The sequence below is a fragment of the Fukomys damarensis genome, unplaced genomic scaffold (assembly GCF_012274545.1).
Source record: "Fukomys damarensis isolate Sample0158 unplaced genomic scaffold, DMR_v1.0_HiC HiC_scaffold_20, whole genome shotgun sequence".
Classification (NCBI taxonomy): domain Eukaryota; kingdom Metazoa; phylum Chordata; class Mammalia; order Rodentia; family Bathyergidae; genus Fukomys; species Fukomys damarensis.
This window is the reverse complement of record NW_022900932.1, coordinates 14,874,355-14,899,015: the sequence shown is the minus strand read 5'-3', so window position 1 is coordinate 14,899,015 and position 24,661 is coordinate 14,874,355. Positions and strand designations below refer to the sequence as shown.

Sequence of the window (24,661 nt, the reverse complement as noted above, 5' to 3'; positions counted from 1 at the left end):
AGGTGGGCATGTTGAACGGTGCAGTTCCCTTGCTAAACAGGATGATGCAGCAAGTTAGCACAGACCCAGCAATTCCACTCTTATTGAAGATGATCACTCACACAAAAATGTGCATATGATTCCTCACAGTGGCATTAGTCATAATAGTTTAAAAGAATTACAAATACAAATGGGATATTTGCCAACTATACTATAGTTGAACCTTTTAAAACATTACAGCACAATCAACAAAGTGAAAAGGCGACCTTTGTCGTAGGAGAAATTTTACAAAATTACGTATCTGATAATGGACAAGTAAGTATTCTGAGCATATAAAGAACACTTACAACTCAGCAATAAAAAAGATATAGTTTATTTCTTTCTTTCCTCCCTCCTCCTCTTCTTTCTTCTTTTTTTTTTACACTACTGGTTGAGACTTTCAGAATAAGGTTAAACAGAAGATGGAGTAGTGAATACAAACTCTTCTTTTTTTCATAATAAAAATTATTTCTTATTGTATCTTACAGGAAATAATTTCAAATTTTAAACATAATGTAACATGCTGTCAATTTTTTAGATGTCCCTAGTTTATGGAAATTTCTCTTTTTCTAGTTTTCTGAGACTTTAAAAAAAATAATGATGACTTTTTCAATGATTTTGTGCCCTTTGTCATAATCATATGCTCTTTTCTCCTTCCTTTTTCTCTCTCTCTTTCCCTCCCTACCCCTTTCTTTCCTTCCTTCCTTCCTTCCTTCTTTCTTTCTACCAGGATTCAAACGCCGGGCCTCATGCTTGATAAGCAGGCTCTGGGCTGCTGAGCTACATTCCTAGCCTGCTTTTTCTTTTCTTACAATTTAATTTATTAAATTTCATGATAGTTTTTTTAATGAAGCCAAACTTGCATTCTTATGTTAAATTCTACTTGAAATGTTACCTTTTCTTATAATTCCTTGCCAAATTTAGTCAACATATATTTTGCTTAGGATTTTTCACAATGTAAGATGGTGAATGTTATTAGCACCTAATTTTCCTCTCTCAGATTGGAAGACCATTTCCTTATTTCTGCTTTCCAGAATAACTTGAATTATAAGGAAATAATTTATCCCTTAAATGTAAATCCTCCCACAAAGAAAACTCTAAAGCCTGGCTGGCTCACACAGTCTGTCTGTTCTTAAATGTAGTATGTCTAGTCAGTATTTCTCTTGTTTCTTAAACCAAATTTTGATAAGGGTTTTTGCTTGTTTGTTTGTCTTGGGGCTGTGATGAAACGCAAGGCCTTACACATACTAGGCAAGGACTCTCAGTGTCTCAGATTTGCCATCCTATTTTCTACTTTTTCTACTTTGGCAGCCCTTTTGATTACTATTTTTTTACTATGTACCTGTGTTCACTTTGCTTTGTGTGAAGTATGTTCTGAAATTGCAGGACATATTTATTTCATTTCCAATACCACTAGTACCACTTCCCTTAAAAGTGATAGTTTCTTTGTCAGGAGTTGTTTGGGTCTTGGTGAACAGAGAGAAGACTTGATGTACACATCACAGTCCTTGAGCCACCCCTGATTGTACCCTGCACATTCACATCTCTCCAGAGGCATGATGGCCCTATCCATCAGACAAAGAAAATCAATTCCAGAGGGCGACAAAGAGTAGGAAAAATCTTGAATGTCGTACAAGTTTAAAGAGAAATTTAATTAACAAATGCAAAAACTGAATGACTTTAAAATAAACTATAGAAGGTCAATAAGAAGAATATAAATGGAAAATTGGCAACAAATTAGAAAAGATGTTTAACTTTGTTCATAATTGAATCATTTAAGTATAAGTGACAATGGAAATCCACTGTTCAGCTCTCAGATTGACTACTGGCCTGCTCTGTGACCACTCCTCCTTCTTTCTTAGCTACACACACACACACACACACACACACACACACACACACACTCACTCACACACACACACCTAGCTGAACCAGCCGAGACGACCCCATTCTAATCTCACATGGGTACACCAGGAGGGTTCAGATGCTAAGTTACACACAGGTGCTCATCTCCTTTTCTAGCTGTATCTGAGACATGATCACAGGAATCATGTGGGTGGAGGTTTCTGGCAGGAAATGTACTAGGCAGCACCAGATGATGTTTCTTCTGTAAGATAAAGACTCCCTGAGGGAAAATGTCCTCTTCTTAATAGGACACTGTTGTGTCTGCACGTGACCACTAATAGATGAGCTACATTTTGGCCCTGGCCACAAACACTGCCAACATAGAGAATAAGTGGAACACAAAAATGGAAAGCGCCTGGGCCCTTTGACTCTGTTGAGCTGCTGAATCAGCCAACCCTATGGCCAACTTGTCTTTGGACTTTTAATTTCCAGGGCCTGACAGTCAACAGCATCCTACTTGAGATAATAGATCATGTTGAAGAGAACATGGGAAACCAGGGATCCATGGCAGCTGGTAAAATTATGACTTAAAATATCCTCTTTGAGAGGTAATTTGGCAATATCAAATACATTTGAAATATTTTTTAAATAACAGAGAAATCCCACTTTGAGGAATTTGTCCTAGTGTTAGACTTTGTATACAAAGATATACACACAAGATGTTTAATGAAGCTGTGGGTAAAATAATAGAAGATAAAGCAGGGCATGGTGGAACATGCCTGTAACCTCAGCACCCTGAGAGGCTGAGGCAGGAGGATCACAAGTTCAAGCCCAGCCATGGCAACTTAATGAGTTTCTATCTCAAAAATGAAACATAACAAAGGACTGGGGAATGCAGCTCCGTGTGAAAGCCATGGGTTCAATCTCCAATACAGAAACACACACACACACACACACACACACACACACACCAAAACAAAATAAAGACTGACCACAACTCAGCATTATAAATAAATTAACAATGTAATAAGTTATTTTTATATGGAATAGTATGCATCCCTTAGACTGATGGAGAGACAAAGTAATCTGCACATTGTATTGTTTCTAAAAAGTTATATGGAATGCATATGAAGTGTGTAGTATACTATGTTCAGGATATGCTTTTATATGTAGAGATCTTCTGGAAAGTTAGACAAAATAGTTAATCATAGTTGTCTCTAGGGAAGAGAGTGGACTGTCTAAGAAATTAAAGATGAAATTGTCTTTTACTGTTTGTACATTTTTTACCTTTAAATGTATGCACTAGTATGCATGATCTGTTAAAAAGAATGAAATGATTATTATTTAGAAAAATAGATGGGAGATTCTTGGAAGGCAAATCTTGTCTTGGGAAAATGCCTTGACAAAAAGTAGGTCTTGCAAACTAGAATGAGACCAAGCCCCAGACTGGGGTTTCTCAGTGGAAAGTTAAGGAGGACAGTGTGCAGGGGATTGGAGTGGGGTGGCTCAGCCCTACAGCCCCTTCCGGCGGTGTGCAGAGGATGTTCTGTGGAGACTTGGAATGCAGTTACAGGACAAACAATCTGGTGAGGGATGAGACACAGGTTTGGTAGCCTGGTGTGTTCAGATCTCAACTACAGTAAAAATAGTAGTAGAAAGGCCACTTAGGCACAGGGAGCTAGGAGATGCAGACCCTCACATGATATGTAGAACTGCAAGAAGTGGGCTCCCATACTGACAACGCCATTTATTCCAGTGGACCCTTAGCCCATCAAGTTTTTCTAAAAATAAGTATATTCAGCATTGTCCCTAATAATAAAAACTATGTATATTTGATCAATACAGACCTAAACAAAACAGAAATGCATGAAGTGAAAAAGAAAGGGTCCTTTATATGTTGCATAATATTTCCGTTCTGCTTCCTCCTAACTTGATAATCACTGTTTATGACTTCTCCTTACTCCCTTCCGAATATTACTGAAGGTATAAATGTACCTAATTGTTTAATACAGATGGGATCCTATTATACATTTTTATTTTCTCCCTCTATGTAGTGTAGACCAGGAGTCAGCACACTGATTTTAAAAAGTAAATAATAAATAGTTTAGGTTGTATAAGCCACATAGTCTCTGTCACAATTCAACTCCACCACTACAGTGGGAAATCAGTCACAGACAATACATAAGTGAATGAGCCTACGTGGGTTTCAGTTTAGGATATATATATATATAGGCTGCAGGTTGCATTTGGCCTTTGAGACAAAGTGTAGCAGCCCTCCTCTGCTTAAATCTACTTTGTTTTTAGAGGGATATACCTGGTCCTCTCTGGAAAGGATTAATACATTCAGTAATGCCCACTGATAAATACTGAAAGTGGTTTCCATTTAAATCTCTTTTCACCAATCACTGCTTATCAACTAGCTGGATTAGCATCCCCCCCCCCCGCCGGAACATACTGACCTCTTCCTGTAGTTCACTGAAATGGGATGTTTTGGAGGGTTTGTCCACCATGTCCTTGTACTTTCCTAGCTGATCTAACCAGCAGTCTCAATCTAGTTTGTACTTACATTGTAGTGCGCAGTAGAATTAAATGATGTGCTAACCGTAAATGAAAAAGTACAGGAAAGGAATTGTTCATTATTTTTAAAAAAAAATCTAAGTTGATTATTTTTGGAAAGACCTAATTAACATAAATTTCTTTTTAAAAGTATCAGTCAAATTCAGTACACGTTGAGATCATCACAACAGACTGAAAATCAAGGAGCGCTAGGTAGGTGGCAGGGAGAAGATCACGTGTACTTTCTACAAGGAAGCAGCCATGAAACCAGGCTGAGCCTGCGCTGGAGAATTGCTTTCTCATGGTGCCTCACAGACTGGCCTTGCCAAAATGTCTTTTCCAGGTCTGGGGTTCTTCTCTGATTTTTGGTGTACCTTTTTAGGCAGAATATCGTGTTTCTCCTCTCAAAGGCCCGGTCTCAGTAACATTTAAAACAGTGCAAAGTCCATGTTTACATTTTGATATCTTTCCAGTCTTGTTCCCATAGCTCACTGTCTTTCCTGTCACCTCTGATGCACACATTTTTCTCCCAGGCAGAATCTATCTTGCCTGACATCATAGAGCAGTTAACATTGATTTTGGTGAATGATCTACTTTGGTTTTGGCTATACAGAGATTTTAGTACAAATTCACATATATCGTTTGCTCAACAGATAAAAGAATATGTTCCACATCCATTGTGCTGGGTTTGCCGGGTCTGCTGTTTTGTAAGTCACTGTCTCATCTCTTTTATTTACCTTCTCTGTCACTGTCGATCTTTTCCTAATACTTCATCCTTTATGCAGCCTCCTTCCTTGGAGCCGAATTTGGCTGTGGCATTTGCCCTGCTAATGGGGACCCTATGCCCTGCAATTACATTCCTCAACAACAGTCAGATTTGTTAGCAAATATTGGAGAAGGCAAGTTGAGAAACTGGAGCTCAAAGGACTGTCAGGAATTGGCACTTTCTGACAGGTAAACGTGCATTTCCTGACCCCTGGGAATCAATTCTGGTTTGGGCTGCTATTGTCTTAGCTAGAAGGGGGATTTGTTCGTGAAAATATCAGTCAATTGGTGGATTGTTCTTCAAATCGGTCGGTGGTCCTCTTATATCTTCCCAATGGTGAGCTCTCCTTACTCCTACAGATCAATTTTTCATACATGACTATTACCTGCTTGTTTCTTGGTCCCATCCCTCCCTAGACTGGAGTATTGGGATCGTGACATTAGTCACTGTTGCATTCCCCAGCTCGCACTAGAGGAGTGGAAATATTACTATTTGGCTAATGAATGAATGGGACCATCTCTAGAGTGCATTAAATACCAATAGATTCTAACTGATACATATGTAACAATGCCTGTATATGTGTATACAGTGCACCCTCGAGTTACAACTGGCCTGACATACGAACACCTTAGGTTATGACTGAATTCACTAGGAAAATTCTTGGTGTTTCTGGTAAGTTATACACATTATACAACCCCAACCCTTCTTTTCTTCTGAAAAGGTTAGTTAAGGGGTACTTTGGGAGGTTCAGAGCACATCAGGGATATTTCCATTATGACGGGAAAATAGTCTTGACTTACAAGCAGTTTGAGTTACAAGCAGCCCTCTGGAACAAATGGAGTTCTCGGGTCAAGGGTCCACTGTATTAGTTTCGGTGGCATATTTCCCCCACTCCCTATCCCCTCTTCTTCAAGGCAAAATGAACCTTAGATGAAGAGTCCAGTCTCCCAAAGAGGTCAAACTCGCAAGACTTTGAAAATTTAAAGCACAGGCCCAAATTGCATTGTTAAGAGGTCTCCTCTTCCTAGAGATGAAGTTTCATCCATGGCTGTCTTGAGGAGGGAGTTAGGAGGGGGGTAGGGTGCCTCAAGCCTTCAGCAGGCAGTCCTGGGTTTTGATAAGCAAAGGCATGGGAAATACAGCTTCTCTATGCGGCTGAAGCAAGGCCCTTCTTGCTCCTCAAGAGCTTATCAAACACTGGCCGTTTCTGTAGAGGCCCGCTCACTAGCGACTTCTGAGCATGTAGCCCTCTTGGCTCTAGGGCAGCAGCTGTTTCTCTGCCCCACTGCCTCCTATTGCAGTCTAGGGTGCTGACTGGCTCCTTGGAGATGGGAGAGTCTGTTTGCACTTGCAGCAGGGAGGGCAAGTTCATGGCTGCTTTCAGTCCAGAGGTTCGCCCTCACCAGAGAGAGAGAAAGAAAGACCCCAAAGAGAACTTAGAGACAGACTTTGCCACCACCATATTCCATGCCCTCACGGCCATGTGACTGCTACAAAGACACAAGAAACACTCTTATTTTAGAACACAAATACATAAATTTTTAATCTGCGAAAAATACAAAATGAAACCATGTACAAGTTATGTACAAACTCTTTTTACAAGACAAGAGAGTTATCACTGGTTGTTACAGATGACAGAGTTGGGTAGATCATTTCAGAGCACCAACATTTATTCTCTTCTCCAGTTCCTGTTAGGCCACAGTAATTCATCATAGCCATAATCATAATGCTAACAATCGAAAGTATGAAAGACAAATGAATAAGCCACGCTCTTTTTCCTTAATGAACATGTAGGCTGACCTCAGCATACATGAACATTTTTCCCCTTTCTTTGTCCCCTGAAGAAACCCCCGAGTGCAGTTTCCAGTGTTAAGTGGGGGAAAATTTCTTTTCAGTATCTGGGTGGTGGGACTTGGGCCAAAAGTTTTAGGCAGGATGTGATGATGCCACCTGGGAATGAAACATTTTTAATTAGGATTTCCAGGCAGACATTGGTTTGTTTGAAATGTTGCAGTTGTGGTCATGTGTGTATTTGGCGGAAGGAAGGGAAAGAGAGGGAGGCGCTCTGGTGTGCACTGGGTTCTAAGTGTAGCGTGGAAGTGAAGCTTGGTCCGCCTTGTTGGCAGCTCCCTTCCATACCAGATGCCTTCTCACGTGGACCCCATATCCCTGTGAGGGAGGCTGGGGGTTGCATGTGTGATGCATGCACAGTCCGATCTCAGACTCCAAACAGTGGCGTTAGCAGTTCTGCCTACGATGGCCATAGAGAGCTTGGGTGTCACTTTCAGCCCTGTCCTGCTGAATTGCAAGGTAAAGAAAGAGCAGAGCAGGAACATGGAAGCCCTCAAGGAAATAAACAGACCAGAGGAAATCTCTTTAAAAGTCTACCTAGAGATAAGATCATTTTTCACCTGGCCAAAATCTCTCTGCACAACTGCTGCTCCAGAAAAGCCAACAAAGCAAGGTGACTGTAGCACTTAAGACCCCTGAAACTAAGGCTGCATATGTGAGTGGTGTTGTGAGGGATGAGGAATGAACAGGAGATGAAATGCGTCGACATGAACAGGAGATGAAAAGGAGAGGCCACCTCATGATCCCTCTCTGGGAGCTTCAGAAAGAGTGCCAGTGACCTAGACATCCTGTTCGACCTTCATTTTCATGGTGTCTGATACAACCCTAACCACCCTTCCAGGCAGCCCTCATGACAAGATCCGCAGCTAAAGACAAAGAGGCAACCTACCCTCCAGGGGAGTCTTTTTACTTGTGAGTCAACATCTCCAATACCCTTTGTCTCCAAAACTCATATAACACCCACCCTTTCTTTTCCTTAGATTTCTCCCCTCTTGTTTTCCACTTTCCTGGAACTGGACTATACCAGATCTGCTATCACAAAAATGTTTACTTATCTTGCTCTTGGATCTCATTAAAAGTATGGCTGCAGCTCCCAATGAGATGTGACAACAGATCTTCTAAATCTGCATTTTGCACATTGGAGAATTCACCTCAGGACCACACTGTTTAAGGATCTGTGTGTGTGAGTCCAGTTTCTGCATTGCAGAGCCTGCTGCAACCCTCTTCTTGCCCCACTCCTCTGCCTGTGAAGCCTTCCCTTACGACTGCTCCCAGCTTCTTCTACTCTGGACAAATGAGGCACATTTCTCAGCGGACTGCATTCACCCCCTCCCCTTCCTATCTTCTCTTCTTCTTTCATGTTCTTCCACATGGTCCTGCCCTAGAAGTGGTGGCTGAGCATTTTCTTCACCAAGAAAGTTTATAGCCTCACAGCTGTTCCACCGGCACACAGCCTTACAAGCCAAGCCAAGTCTGTACAACCATTGTAGTTCATGTTACCTATCTGCCATTTCCTGCTTACGGTTACTCAGAAATTCATTATTGAACAGCTGTTTTGTGCCACACAATTTTATTCATGGACACGTGCCTTGTGTTTCCTATTAAGCAGATCAGCTGTCTTCCTCTCAAACTTATCCCAGGATCAAGTACACAGTGGCTACTCAATAAATATCCAGTAGCTATTACTGATTAGTACCATTTACTGTGGCACATTCTAGATGTTTCTGCCTTTAGACCTGGCATGCTAGTCCTCTACTTACCTACCTCCTAATTTCTCTCATCTCCTAAAGAGTCCATCCTCCTAAACCACTTCAAACCACAGCATTTCCTTTGTTTTAGTTCCTGCTATATTGAAATATGGTACTATATCATGGGTGCTTACTTCTCTAATGGCTCTGCATGTTTCTCTTTTCATTTGGATTTAAGCTCACTGACAGCAGGACTTGTGTTGTGCTCAGTCCATTGACCTGCTCCATCCCCCTTACAAATATTTACTGACTGCTAATTCACTAAGCAGTGACTACCTGATTATTTGACAGGATGTTTTACAGTGGGAATTCCTACTTGGTAGCTCTGAACTATGGATTATGCTGTACAGTTTGTTGATGGCCTACCTGATGTTCTTATTAAGTAATGCTCAGAAAATACTAGAACTGGGGGATTTTTAAAAACCTGAACTCTTTCGCTTTTCTGTAATCTACCTGGCTTGTTTCTGGATGGCCTTGTAGTAACTCAGTAGTGCAAGGATTCCATGTGTCTCCACTCCCCATGATGGGAGCAAAGCATGTGCAGAAGGCAGCTGTTGCACAGGGTAAGTAGTTAGCATGGGGTGTGAAACCTGCAGGACTCTGCTGTAGAGACAGCATTCAGCTACAGAGTCTACATGTCCATCACGATGCACAGGAAAAACTGACCTCTCAAAACTTTCGGCAAAAAACAGTGCACAGGCACTTTTTGCTTCGTGTCATTGTTGAAAACTCTTAGTGAATTTCCCAAGTTTCTAAATCAACTCTTCACTTTCTTCCTTGGCCCTTAGTATGCCTAGTTTCTAACTCCTTCCATGAAATCTCATTCTACTTCTCCTCGACTCCCCTATACAAATTTACCACCAGAGGCAAAGTGACCTGATGATTCCCACCCAATGCATTGAAGACCACGAAGACCTCTCTCCCTGGAAAACTCTCATGGCCCACATTTCCCCAGTCTAGTCCTCCATTTCCTATTGCAATGCCTCCACAGCCCATCAAGCACTGTATACCTCTTCATTCTCCCCATTTCATGGGCTGATACAGCCCCTTCCATCCAATAGCAGGCATTAGTTCTTGGCAGGACATGCATGCCCCTGGTTCATAATTTAAAAGAATGGATATGTATATATCTTTGTTCTGTCTTCCCAGTCTTGGTCCTATATCCTGAGTGTCACTTTAAAATAGAGTTTCAGACCCATTTTTCATGCTTTAAAATACAATAGGGATATTTTAACTCAGAACACCTCCTCTAATTTCAGCATGTGAGGCTGCAATATCGTAGAGCTTCCAACTGTTATGGAGTTATAGGGATGTGACCTCTGAGGATGACCAATTAGGCTTAGTAATCTCTTTGGAAATAAAATTAAAAATCTTCTGTAGACTCCCTTATTTTCATGACAACACTAAAATTATTAACAACTGATACAACATGAGCAACAACCCTTCAGGGAAGACTCCACTTAAACAGTCAGTATAACCATATTAAGAATATAAATCCACTGGAAATAATTTCTAACCAGTGCACTTTCATAAATACATCCAAAAGGTCTCATCCCTCCTTCAAACTATTATGGAATTTAAATGTTAAATCAACTCTTCTGGATAAAAGAAAACATGCCCTTTTGGAACACTGGGTGAATAGAACAGGGGTAGAAATATAATTTACCGGGAAGGTTGAAAGTGAATTCTCATTTCCTTTTGCTTTTTAAAGAGAATCAGTCAAGCCCTAAGTAATGTGGGCCTTTCAAGGGCTATGGTGATTGACGGTTTTACCACCAGTCCAAAAGCAACAAATAGGAACAGAATAGAAAGTGGATAGATTCTGCGCTGGAACTCAGTGTCCATATTGGATGGATTTGTTTAGTCTCCTGAGAGTCAAACATGGCTGAAATCCTAGTAAGATTATTTGCCATTCTTTCTCTCCTTTTCTACCTCTCTTCCTCCATCTTGCCCTTCCTTCCTTCATTTAATGAGGTTCTCTTTGAGGATAAAATGATAGATCAAAATAACACTTATGAATAGTAAGGTGCTACTATATTAATGAAAAAATCAAATAAGCAGGAAATGGAGAAGACTGATGACTTCCTAAAGCCCAGACCTATGTGGGGAAACCAAAAAGGGGATAGTGGAATGAGGCATGGGGGGATGTCTCAGGATTATCACTACCTACTAGGCATTGGACATGTGGGCTCAACAGAAAAAATTAGCCAGAGCTGGACACTGAACCAAGAGAAGGGAAGGCAGAGATGAGATTAAGAAGATAACCCTAGAAACAGGAAGAAAAAATCTGGTCAGTGTGATTAAGGTACATGTAAATTTAGCAATTTGCATCTTGAATCTAGAGTTTCTAAAAGATAAGCACAGGAGTAAACCCAACTATGTTACATGTATGTCTGGAGCTGAAAATGTACAAATATTGCAGTTAGGAGTACTGCATAGTGATGCAGCTGTAATGACCATGTTCCAGTCCTACAAAAGACTGTCTTCAAAGGACTGGCCAAGGACAGGCAATTACTCTCATTTTCCTCTCCTAATTTAGATCTTGTCCTCTCAGATCTAAAAGGGACCTCAGTGCCAACCCAGTGAACCACTGTCATTTTAAAGTAATGCGGATGCCAACAGGTTAAAGAACATTTTCATAACTTATACCTAGTTGTTTGCAGATTGCTCTTTAATCCTCATACTAAACCTGCAACAGGGAGCTTTTTGTTTTCCACATGAAAATATCTCCGATTTCATATGTTTTCTCACTTCCACCCTTTCCAATGCAAACCAAACAGTTCTAATCTCTTGTCTATTTAAAAATCTCCATTCTTTTACAACGTATATCATGAGATGGAACAACTCTTAGAAGGAAGGAGCATATTCTCCAACGCTTTAGTCACAATCACTTCTATTTAAGGTGTTTTATATTGGGGTGAGGCAATATTTTAAAATATAAAATAGCCAAGACAAAAATAAGTTTTATCAATGAGAAAAGTGACAATGGTAGTGATGCACTTACACATAGATTCTTTTTGTTTTGTAAACAGCCTATTGGTGGTTCTGATTCCCAAAGCACCCAAGAATCATTGTTTAGAGAATGGCTTTTCTGGAACCCTAGAATGGAATGGGAGATCAGAGCCCTATAACACAGAGTATGGACAAAGAATACCATCATTGCTCTAAAGAGAATGTAAATGGAAAGATAGTCTTTCATAGCAGAGATGGTTGAGGACTCAGGGACAAATAGAAACAAGTCGGGAAGCTCTGGTATTCCCTTGAGCCCTCTAGAGGTGTTTCCACTTCTCTTTCAACTTACCAGGTACTAGTTTTTGCCAAAAGGACCACAACTTAAGTCATTTTAAACACCTCCTTTAAAACATGCCTGATTCTGTTTTTCTGGCCCAGAATAATTCATGACTACAAAGGCAAAACAGCAAGAGCTTATTTGCTCTGCCTTGGAAGAAAATGGATTTCTATCAACTTAGGTTTTAGAAGGGCTGGGGATTTAGTTCAGTGGTTCTGCCCCTTGCCTTGCAAGTGCAAGGTCCTGAGTTCAATCCCTGATACCAAAAAAAAAAATTAATCATCATCATCATCATCATCATCATCATCATCATCATCATCATCCATCATCATCATCAACTTGGGTTTGGAGGATACTTGATGAACCAAGGAGGCCTTTTTGGCAGATACTATCTCACCCATTATGATTTTTTTTTAAGTGTAGTTCAAATTTTTAGTCATATGCAGAATTGAAATGGGGATGGGGTCTACATTTCTACTCTCAGACTGCTTTGGTATGGAAGGACAAGGGAGAAGAGGAAAGGGGCCACCCTATATTCCTTAATGGAAGATTCTTTAGGGGTTTGACATTGCCCAAGGGCAACAAAAGGTCTATGACAGGTTCAGAAGTGGTTATTAGGAAGAAGAGTGGAGAAGGGCCCACTACAGTTCATGAAGGAAAGAAGAGCGTGGATCGATGTGAATGTATTATGGTGACCCCAATGCAAAATCATTATGTTAAAAAAAAGGCTTAGCTTTCTTGAAAGCTGCCAATACCTTAGCAGGAGATTTTTCCCCACCAACACGTTTGACTTCTGTTGGAAACCAAGAAATGTTTATCAGCCTGAATATAGACTGTTGACGTCATTTTAGTCCGCTGAGTAGACTAGTGATCGATTATAAGTAGTTTTTTTTAACTATCCAATTGGACATATATTATATTCACAATACTTTTATAGAACTAATTCTACAAAATGTGACAATAGAGTGACCACAGTCCGACACATCACTGCAGGACAATGCCTACAAGGTGGAAGCATGACTACTTTGGCTCTGCAGGGAATGGACAGAGGAGGAAGGTCATTTTGCCTAAGTCAGTAATTGGAGTACTTAGTGGACATGTGTTTTCATAGTGACCTCATTGGTCTGCTCTGATCTGATTTGCACTACTGTAACTAGGAACCACAGGGTCATGGCCTAAAGAGTTCATGGAATAAATATCATGGGACTTTGAGGGACATTTGGTTTAGTTCGGATAAGTATCCACAGTTTATGTTTTTAAGAAAATAAAAATCACTATTACATCCATGCTTCTCCAGAGACCCTGATGGTCGTATGAAAAATGGATCATTTTGACACTGAAAGACTTGCTACTCTTTGGAACAGAACAGTTGTTGAGGTGGCTGCACGAACAACATGCAAGCGAAAGCAGAGCTGAGAAGTGGTGATGGTGTTTGATGGCTGGAAAACTCTTTTGACCACAGTTTGAAGTGGCTCGTATGCTTTGTTTCATTGCTGGTAATTTTCAAAGGCCTTTTACTAACAGTCTATGTTGTAGTGCATTTGTTGCTTTCCTTTTTGTTATTATTATTATTGTTTTAAATTGCTTTAGCGAGCTTGTGTATTGTTTTGTCCCAGTAATTATTAAATCCAGGAAAGTGAGCAAATGAAAATCTGCGCCAAGTCACTTCCTTGATCATGGAAATTTTCTGGATTTTAAACAAAACTTTAGGGAGATAAATGAGTTCATCTCAGATCCCATTGCTAAGGAAAACTACTCATTGGTGTCTTTAAACTTTTAGTCTAAAAGCTCTGAGACTAGTGGTCGGGGGAGAAAGTTCACCAGATGCTCCCAAAGTAGAAATTAATCGCTTGGTTGTTTTGGAACTGTGAAATGAGAAGCATAACACCACATAGGAGTCCCCCCCCGTTAGAACAACAATATGTCTTGTGTGCCCTGGTTCTCAACTCCCACATCCCAGGGATGCTCATAGCCTTTCTGGTACTGCTAGCTGGATGCCTAAACCTGATTGGCCATCATAAAAAAGGTGCACGAAGGTCTTCCCTTTCAATATGTTGAAAAGGGATGAGGAATACAGCAATTAAACCAAAACTACGAAAATTGGACTTTCAACTGTGAAAATAAGTAAGTTTCCATTTATTAAGAGCTGGTGTCAATGCAGATCAAAGCACACACCCTTCCAAGAGAGGAGCCGGTGTTCACCTGCCCTCTTTTGTCTCATCTGGACTTACTAAAACACATGTATACATTGTCAACCATTGTAAAATTGCTTTTATAATGCATTTCCCATAATGACAATTAATGGTGGTGGTGACCATCATTCTCCTCAAAGGAAAAGAGAGAAAGAAGAGAAATAAGCATTAAGGAGTCTGGCCACTTCTTCATTTTGATTTTGCATTGTTTAGATATAGGGAAGATATTTGACAATGAAAAAAAAAAGAAAAAATATATTTTCTTTTCTAATAAACAAAATAATTTAAAATGCTAGAGGCTATACATGACTATTTTAGTATGCTCATTTATAAATGAAATCATTTTCTTTTCCAAAATACATGGAAGCAATATTCAAGGCAGACAAAGAGAAAGACCTGTCTACGTTATTTTCTTGCAATTCTTGCTTATCCTAATGTCTCCACCAGTGATTCAGCATGTAAGAGGAAGAAAAGTCACGTCACCATTTATGAAGTTTGTCAGGCTTTAAAAAAATAGTTCTGGTCTCCTGGGAGTCAACATTCATCTTCAACTTCTCTGATTGGAGGAATCAAGCTGCTTGTGGATTTATATTGGTTGATCTGGTTAGCCATGTGGGTACTCATGGGCTTGATTTGAATGTTTCTGGGATAGGCATTATCCGGTTCATCTGTAAACCATTTCTTTTCTGCTAAAGGGCAAAATGGATAGAGAACAAGAAGGAGAAATGAGAAGTTTAATTAGTCCTAGGGTAAAGATTTTGGAAAGTTCATTGAAAAATGCAAAAAGGTAATTGATAGAAGCTGACAGTGAGTAATTGTTAAGAGAAACAGTGAGGTGTAGGGAGGACCCCAGACCTGAAACATACCTCTGCTTCCTGCAGCAAGTGATGAACAAATTGTGTCATTTGGACTTGAAAGCACCATGGGTGAACCTCAGAGAGTATGGAAGGATTAGAAAGTGAATGCTGGCAATTATCTCTGGAATTACTTTAGTGGCCTGAAAAGCTTTGGTGGAGAGGAGATGCTGCATATATCAAATATTGGGCACAGACATGGTTCTTAAGGAAAAATTTATGCAGCCATTAGTTGGAGTGGAGGGACTCATCCCTGCTGCAGAGCAATTGATCTAGAATCTCCTGCAGGATGACCACCTCCAAGCCTTTACTCAGGCTTGCTTATAATGAACAGGCTTTGAAGGCACTCGGCAACTCTACCATTTCTGATTCTTTTGCAGCCAGCTTTGCGGCGGGGAGTGGGGGTGTCTTAAAGGAAACATAGACTTTGCTGACCAATGAGTGAAAATTAGAGAAATGTCCAATGTGTTTAGGAGGCTTTTGAAATGGCTTTACTTTCAAGAATGCGAAGTCTGTGTTGTTATAAAGCTATGAAAGGAGTTCCAAGCTGCAATAGCTTAACCCACTATACTAACCCAAGGTGTCAACACAGGAGCTAGATGAAGTCTTGGCATTTCATTTCCACCCTAAATATAGAAAGGGCTAAGAGAGATGCTGGGTCAGGGTCTTCCAGGGCTGGACTGAGAGTGAAATGGTCTTGCATCTCTTAGCCTTGCAGTACTATTTTACAAGACTCAATCTTCACCCCCACCTCTTTCTTCCTAAGATGGAAAATTTCTGGGAAATTGGCCACCTGTATAGATAAGAAGGGACCAGGCAAACAGGACATTCTAACTCAGGCATCATCCACTTCATTTTAGTGGTTTAGGGAAAGAAAAGAACAAGGGGAAAAGCTTTAAAATACACTCACTGCTATAGAGATAATGGCCTGTTCTAGTTTCCTCTTCGAGCAGAGCTGTGCTAAGTACTCAGTGATTCCGGACTGGCATGTTAATGAGAACTGTTCACCTGTCTGGGTGCATGTGTGTGCATGTGCAATGGTCTATAAATGAAGCATCGGTGACCATCTCATCACCATTCTTATTTCTCCTTTCTCCACACTTCCCATGCCCCAAGCCTTCCGTGTCACTGTGGGCCATTTCTGGGGCAGGGGTGTGCTTGGGTAAAAGGTTCACTACCCTTTGTTCAGCAGCGCAGTTTACCCCTCAGGACACTTGCTACCTCTCGCATCATCCTCCCCACACCCCTCCTGCTCTGGCTCTCTCACCTATTATAATTAAGTTCACTTTGATTTGAACAGATTGGACGATAGGAATTCATAATGCTACATCCTCACAGCGAAGCTAACTGATTAAGTGCTTTAAATTATTCCCCCTGACAGAATGATAAAGTTACAATCTGTTCTGAGATGATCTACAGCTTGCCAGACTCCTACAGCTTCTTTCTACATTCATTTATCTTTTTGTCAAGCAGAGGTTTTTTTTTTCCCCCTAAGCTTCAATTCCATAGATCTTTTAAAGTCATCAGCACATCTGAATTATTAATGAGGCTTTAGAGGCAAGACTCCTGATGGGCTGGTTAAAAAAGGTTGTATAGAAATCCAGGACTGTGTACACATCAAAATAATTTCAGCTCCATTTAAAAAACCATTTAGTTCAAGTGTGACATAGATGAACCATTATGCATTTGTGGAAACCAATTTTTTGTGATCTACGATTAAACTAACCTTTCAGAGAAGAGTAAAGTGTGATGGTTATCATGTTTTAAAAGCATTGCCAGGCCTCTGAAACAATTTCAAACTACGACTTTTTCGAACCGTTTATGTGTAAAGATGATATTTGGTGTTGAGTCTGGTGTTTGTGTTCTACTTGCCTGAGCTGCCCTTGGCTTTGACCACACTGTTATGTGGAATGATTTTGCAAAGGGATTTAGTGCTGTCTTGGACATGCCAGATTGCCAGAGAGGACTCTGCTGATGGAAACGCGGGGGTCTTTTGGGTGAAAGACCTAAGACAGCTGCAATTTGCTGAAATTTTCACAACTACTGCAGAGAATAATTGTTCAGAATTCAGTCTTTACAGTTCAATTCGAAGTTGGCATTTTGACCTTTCACCACAGAAAGAATATCAATTTCCTTCTGTTGTCTATAAGAAAGGGAGCATTATTTCTCATTTAAGTTTCTCCCTTTCCCTCTAAGTTTCTAGCTGAAAAGCTAAAATCTAAGCACAGTATCCCCTGTATTTTGGCCATGCAGCTTCAGCACAAAGGAGAGGTTGTACAAAAGCACCTCCCAGTCAAGAGGGGAGGTTCATCATACCTCAGAAACAGACATATCATTTGGGCGCACCTCCTAAGATACAAGCATGTTTTATCAGAGACTTTATGAGGGATGGTGTTGAAGGGATTGAAGTACATGAGTGCTCTGGTCATTTTATTAAAACACCTAGTGGAGATGGCATTGTACAAAGAGATGCTCCCAAGGAGCTTCAGAGGAACCCATCATTTTAATGCCTGCCAGCCAATGGACTATAATAGGGATCGCTATGAGCATGGCTAATTGAATCTTGTCTTCCAAGAAGAAACTATACCAGTGGATGGCTACAAGGCTGACCACAAGGGAGAAAATTCAGAGAAGGAATTCAACTAAGTTCTGCAGTGATCAAGAATAAATCCAAATTCCTGAGTTTGTCTCCATTCTCTTCCTTGTCCCAAATCCCAGAGAGATTTCTGAGCACTCTCTTGTCATTCTAAGGTGAGAAAGGTGATTGATCTGGCTGTGAGGACCTCTTCACTGTCAGAGGAAAATAGCCCCATCTGTTCATAAGCTTCTTGATGAGAAGATGCGTGATGTCCTCCCCCTGAGCACATGGGTCACTTGCCGAGAGACTTGGTGATGAGGTAGTTAGTGGGGTTAAGGAATGGCATCTCCTAGTCAGTGGCAAGTGGGCAGTATAACAAAGTGAAATTGGAAAATAGCTGGTGGTGAAATAACTACTACTGCCATTGGAGATGTTACCTCTGCAGACCAGTTATGCCCACAAGCTGTCCACCACGGACATAGTGTAAGCCATGAGGAGGAGGCAAAGAAAATGGCACCAGGCAGTGGGTTGCAGTCAAGTGGACTTGGCTTACTCATGTACCAGCTGCCTGGCACTGAGCAAGTTACCATGTAATTAATCTTAGTATCATTTCTCTTCTTTAGGACAGGACTGAGGATATGACTTCCTAATATTGTTATGATCAATGAAGCTAGTGACCATGAAGCACTTACCAGAGGCCCAGCTATGTGGTAAGCAAATATAAATTGGTACAGTTATTAACATTATTAATGTTGGGACATTATATTACAGTGACTAACTTCCTAGACCTTATTGTTCCTCAGATTCTGCATGTGGCAAATGATTCTGACAACATCCACATGCAGGATAAGCATGAGGATTAAAGGTGCTAATACGTATAAATACAGAAATGAGTGTGTCCATGGTAATCACTAAGGCGTCAGCTTTTGCTCTAAGGTTCATACTGGTAAAAGTCCTGTTAGTACTGAAGTAGGATGTCAGGGTGGGTGTACCTTTTGGATACGATTACAAATTGAAGCCCTTCAACAGAGAACCTGGAAGTAGAGGATTGGGGTGTACGACCTGGGGTGCTGGCCTGAAGAGTGTGGCTTGTGAAGTAGAATGACACAGGAGGACTTGGAGAGTGGTCTTCACTTGGAAGGGGAAGGAGAAGGAGTAACCTGGTGTTACACCGGGGGGTTCACGGCTACAACCTTCCTGGGATGCATCTGTGTCTCCGATATATTGGCTTTCACTGGGTAGGTGTCCAACCTCACCTGAAAGCCATCTGTGCCTCTGTTGCCGGTCCCTCACTGAGATCACAGGGCCCACAATGCAGGTCAGGCCTTCCTCGAGTCATGTGGCTGCAGGTCAGTTGGGATCCCAAAGGAGAGAGCTATCGTGAGGTAAGGCTAACTACTGGGGCACCAAAGCAGAGAAAGAAACAGGCTGCACTGTGAACACTGAGCTTCTGTGCTGGCTCTGTGGATTGTCAGTGTGCTGGAATTTAGCCTTTTCTCATAACAACTCCCCAGAGAAGACTGCAGAAAAGGGGACAGAATGACACAGCAAAGGCATTTGGAATAATTGGCCCTCTTCTCACTGTGCCACAAGCTGAGGTTTAGAGAGCAAAGGCATGAAAAGAAAAGATTCCATCTGGATAGAGATAATACCTGAGAGCAGTCAGGGCTAACAAGGAGCTCCAGCCTTCAAGGGCAATGCTATGCAGGCACACAGCTCACATTTCTGTGAGGCAGACTGGCTCTTTTCCTCTGTCCACAAAATCCTGTTCTCCCCAACCCCACCCACACTGACCACCTTCTCTCCTCTCCCTGGTCGGAACAGGGCTATTGCATAGAGATGAAAATCGCTTATACCACAATCAGAACACTTTCTGTCTGTGTCACTTCTTACAATTGTCCATCGTGGCTGTCTCTTTTAACTGAAAGTCTAAGGCTGCCACTCACTAAGCAGAGTAAACTGACCCTTCCGCTGCTCCCTCTGTGCCCCTTGGTCCAGCCAGAACCCTGAGGACAGATTCTTCTCTCTTCCTTTCATGTGCCAGAGGATGCTCCCTCTCACCTCCAATGGTTACAATGCATGTAATCTCCGCATGGGAGACAGTCAACCTGCTCAGTGACAGGTGCCCACAGCTACTCCTTTATCATATTGTGACAAAGGAGGGCAGGGCTGAAAGAAGCTGATGGAGAAATTGATTTTTACCCTGTCTTGACTTCCACAACCCCTGAAGTTTCTGCACTCTCCCGTTTCTTCCTCAAGGAGCCTGTTGCTATAGGAACCTGGCAGGTTGGTCTAATTGTCTCTATTGGGATGCAGACACCTTTCGGCTTTTCCCATGCTGAAGAAGCACTAGTCAAAAGGTTTCTGTGGTCATTTTCCATCTTGACAATGCTGCCAACAGGCAGTCAGCCTCTCTACCCAGAGCGTAGCTTATAGGGCTGCTCCCCATCTTGGGATTCACACCAGAGGGGAGAGACAAACACCAGCAGATCAACATCAGGAAGCGACTCCAGGCACACACTGTCAGTTTTTAAAGATGAGCCAAGGGAATAAGGATGAGTTATGAAAGCATTAAAGATACAAAAATATTTATGATCAAAATATTTTCCAATACTTATTGAGCAGCAGCTATCATGAAGTTCTAGGTTACAACCTTTAATATTCAGAATGGGATTTGAAACCTCTCCCAATTGTGGAGGAAATTTACACATATCTAGAGCCTTTTTGCCCTGGTTTGGGAAGGATGCTGGCAGCAATCACGGGGGCTGTTCATGATTCTATGGTCATCAGCATATTGACTCTGACAAGGTCTTCCTGAGCGTCTTGGTCTCCCATTTTACTGTCCACTCCTTTCAAAGCCTAAGCAAATCTGACTGAATGGCTTCTAGAACTGGACAGATCACTGAGTTCCTAACTTACTCTTTTTCAATGCATATATTTTCTCTTCGAAGAACTCTTTCATTTTCTATTACCTATTTGTTTCTGTTTTTATGAGGAGAGAGTAGGGAAGAGTAAAAATATGAGAAATGTGGACATTTCCTTCCTTCATGAGCAGATTTACTCTAACTAGTACAGGAAGAGAAAATTTGGGGTCAAGGTGAAAACAGTGGAGGAGAGTCTTTATTTTACTAAGGAGAAGATAATAGAGAACTTCTGGCTAAAAAAAGAGTCAATCAATTAAGATACATTTAGCATTATCAAATATTATTACCCATCAATGGTCAATTCTCAATTGTCAATCAGTGGGGACTGTGTGCCCCAAGTCCACAGTAAACCCCCAAATTCCACCTCATGTCATTGTCTGTTCCCACCCCAGTCCCATCACAGTATCATCTCATCAGAGCACTAACACATTGTATGTAAAATGCATTTGGCTTTACTTCTATCTGCCCAATCTCTGGTTGGGATTGAACAAACGTCTGAAAGGCAGATGGTAGGAGTGACGTGAGTACTACCATGACTGAGTCATCAGCCCCCAGATAACTGGGCATGGGCTCTTGAGTTAATTCATACAGCTGAAAACTTTTAACTTTGCGTCACACTGATCACACATAAAGGAGAGCTTTATGCTTTTGCCATTAACAACCCTCCTGGTTTAAATAAAAAGGAGGGTAAAATATTAACAGACAAGTGGGTTTGCCAAATAGAATAGCTGCAGATATTTTCCAGAAGAGCTTATCAGCTGGCATCATCACTTGATTTTGGTAGGTCTCGTCAAAATAAACACAGAGATGTGGACAGACCGAGGGGGGCTGGGCTGGGCGGTGGTGATGGGGGTGAGGGCGGGGGAAGCTGGGTTTCTTGATGGGAAAATGCTTTTGGACTTGGAGCAAGGTACCAAGGTGGGCAGGGAGGCCACGTGCAGATTTGAAGGCAAGCCAGATGGAGAGAACTCCCCACAAATTACCCAGCCCCAAACCCAAGAACACCAAAACAAACTCTAAGGAATCTAGCCATAGCAGCAGCACAGCCTCATTGCGCTGAGCAATTGAGAAAGTGAAGAAAGAAAGAGAAGGAGGAAGGAAAAAGGAGGAGGAGGAATGGAAGGGGTGGGAAAGCAAAACAAAATAAGTAAAACCACAGAACAATATAAATAAAAATAAACCAATAACAGAATAAAATTTGTAACTCCTTTTTTTTTTTAATTTCACAAAAGTTTTCACAAGGACAACGTTATAGAAGAAAACCCCCAGCAGTGGCTAGGTCATGCAGAACCATTAATTGTCATACCTTGGCCCATTCTATTCATCCTTGTTGCACTTTAGAGAGAGAAGTAAGCTATGTGAGTTTTACAATGCTTTTAAACTGTCATATTTCCTGTTGAGCACTTTAACTGGCACATTCTTATAGTTATAAATGTTCTGAGGGTATAACTTTATAATCTCCCTTGCAAAGAATTCATGAAGCGCTCTTCATGATCCACAACTAGGGGATATATATATATATATATATATATATATATAAAAATATATATATATATATGGCCATATATAGTTATATATAAAGAGAGATAGTTGTATGTAATATATAAATCAAAATATATATAGGAACAAAAATAATTTGAAAAAAGTCTTTGACTCATAAGGCTTTTTAATATACATGTATACAATTTTTCCCCACTCCGTCCTGGTTGAAATACTGCACTGCCCCTATCTTTGGTGTGGGGGAGATGGGGGTCCTGACTGAGCCTCACTATTTTGTCAGTAAAAGTGCTTGTCAATCACACAGCAAGCAAATCTCAAAAACTATCATGCTGGAGGGGACAGGAGATCCAAAAGCTAAACCCAAAACATTCACCATAAAAACACCTTTTTAGAGATGGTATAGTTATGACTTTTGTTTTTCTCCTCATTGCTATCCCTGTTCTAGTCAATGGAATTGCTTGAAAAGTAAACATCTCAAATAGGTTGAGAGCAGCCCAGGGCTAGTCTATTCATGCAAGAATTTGGTTATGCTAGAGTTGGCCGACTTTTAAGAACTACTGTATCCCCTAAAATGTGATTTGCAAGTGTGAAACATCTGACAACTATATGTCGAAAAAAGGGGCATTTTTCTCTCATGCTTACTAACGTTAATAAAAGAAAGAAAACAAGAGAAACAAATAATTATACCAAAATGTGTTTGGCTTACTTGTGGATTCTTCTTACCCCACTACAACCCCCTCCATCTTGTAAGGACAAGGAGCTGCTTTCTATTAATGTCACTCACCAGCCTAATGGAATTGATTATGGTAAAGAAATGGAAGAGAAAGAATTCTTTCCCACCAGCTTTCTGCTTTGGGACAGAGCATAATACATACAGCTGTGCCAACAAGCTGAGATGGCCACTAGCTTTTGTCTTTGTTGAGTCAACTGTGGCTTGATCATCCTACAACCTGATTTATTTAGCATGTTGGCTCCTACAAAAACATTTCTGGTGCAGGGTTTATGTCCCTCTCACTCCACCATCACACAGCCCTCACTCCTACCTGGTGTTGGGGCCCTGCTAATCAAACAAAGGGGAGTAAAAAGGTCCCCTGAGAATGCATGGAAAAATACTTGCTCTTTCCTGAGCATTATTTATTCTGTACATAAGGTAAGTAATTCACCTTTTAAAAGATGTAAAAGTCCCAGGAAGGCAGTTTTTACTGACTTACATCTGATATTTATGATACATATGGCTTTTCATCCCAAATGTCAAAAGTGAAAGAAAAAAGCGCTATTCATATGGCAGCATAAGGAGACAGAATAACAATTTAATATGCAATCAAACTTTTCACCTAAATGAAATGACTGGAATTTGATATATCCACCAATAGAATACTATTTCTTCCTCTGTATTAAGGTTAGAAATGTTTACATGAATTCCCAAAGAAGCAAGCTCTGGGAGAAAAGGACTTGGTGGGCAACTAAAAACAAAATCTCTGATGCTATGTTACTACAATCAGGTGTTTAATAATCTTCTACACAAACTGTGAAAGCTTTTCAAATGCTTTGCGATATTTCTGCCCAGAGAATGGTAACAATCAATACATTTTCATTGCTTTTTGGTTGCTTGTTTCAAATAAATGTGTGCTAAGTTATTGTGTGTGTATTTAAAAAAAGAAAGAGAAGAAAGAAAGAAAAACAAACAAAAACATCAAAACCCAAAAGCACCCTGATAATCCTGATAAACCAAAAAAAACTTTTCTTATACATTAAATAAATTTGCTTTGCCTAACTGACATTGATCACAAGTGCTCCTTTCTAATCTGTGAACTCATTCCTGCAGTGAGCTATTTATGTTTGGAGCATGCCTTTGGGTTATTTTTCCCCTAGAATCATAAATAACTTTTGGTCCGTCTGCTTATTTGCTGTTGTGCTCAAGGGTTTTATGGTGGTGAAATAAAAATGACAACCACATGCACAGTATCATACATATGCAAATATGTGTAAAAAAAAAAAAAGAGGGGGAAGGACTACAGGGGAAAACAGGGAAAGTTACTTTGTTGGAAACACCGACTGGGGCAATGAGTGGCAGATACAGTTTCACACACGGTGGCGGTAGACACATATCAAAGCCGCTCTTCCTGCACGTACTTCTGTTTGTCCCGGGACTCCCTGGACTTGGGCCGGTTCTGCCGATTCGCCGTGGACGGGATGGAGTGAACAGAAGAGCTCTTCTTGCTGGACGACTGTGACGAGTGGGAGGAATGAGACAGGCTGGCCCGGGACTGGCCGGCGTTGTGGTCAAACTGCATTAAGCAGAAGATCAGGTCCGTCGGCACGAGCTCGAACTCGTAGGGGGGGTTGGTGATGACATACCTACACGGGAAAGCCAAGATGTCACAGCCCGAAGGCGACCGGGTGTGGAATTTGACTCTCCCTGAGCCCGAGAGGAACTGCCTGGTTGCTAAACCCATCAGAGGATCTGAAAGACGCACTTCTAGTTGTCCAATCCCTTCAAAGTTTCTACCAAGTTAACAAAGTCCTCCTCTGTTTACCTC

General features: G+C 41.0%; 1 protein-coding gene across 37 annotated transcripts in view; it reads right to left on the bottom strand.

Moving 5' to 3' along the window:
* Positions 1 to 12,366: 12,366 nt before the first annotated feature.
* Kcnma1 (potassium calcium-activated channel subfamily M alpha 1) overlaps positions 12,367 to 24,661 on the bottom strand; it is a 709,412-nt gene continuing 697,117 nt past the window's right edge. For 13 of the 37 annotated variants that reach the window (XM_033766495.1, XM_010607512.2, XM_033766490.1 and 10 more), the window contains 3 exons: positions 24,255 to 24,479; positions 21,928 to 21,956; positions 12,367 to 14,954 (listed from right to left, as the gene is read on the bottom strand). In XM_033766495.1, the coding sequence (XP_033622386.1) occupies positions 14,800 to 14,954; positions 21,928 to 21,956; positions 24,255 to 24,479 (409 nt within the window). In that variant the 3' untranslated portion in view covers positions 12,367 to 14,799. Of the gene's footprint in view, positions 14,955 to 21,927; positions 21,957 to 22,217; positions 24,480 to 24,661 lie in introns of those variants that run through there. The other 24 variants (XM_033766500.1, XM_033766492.1, XM_010607561.2 and 21 more) reach the window with 5 other exon arrangements.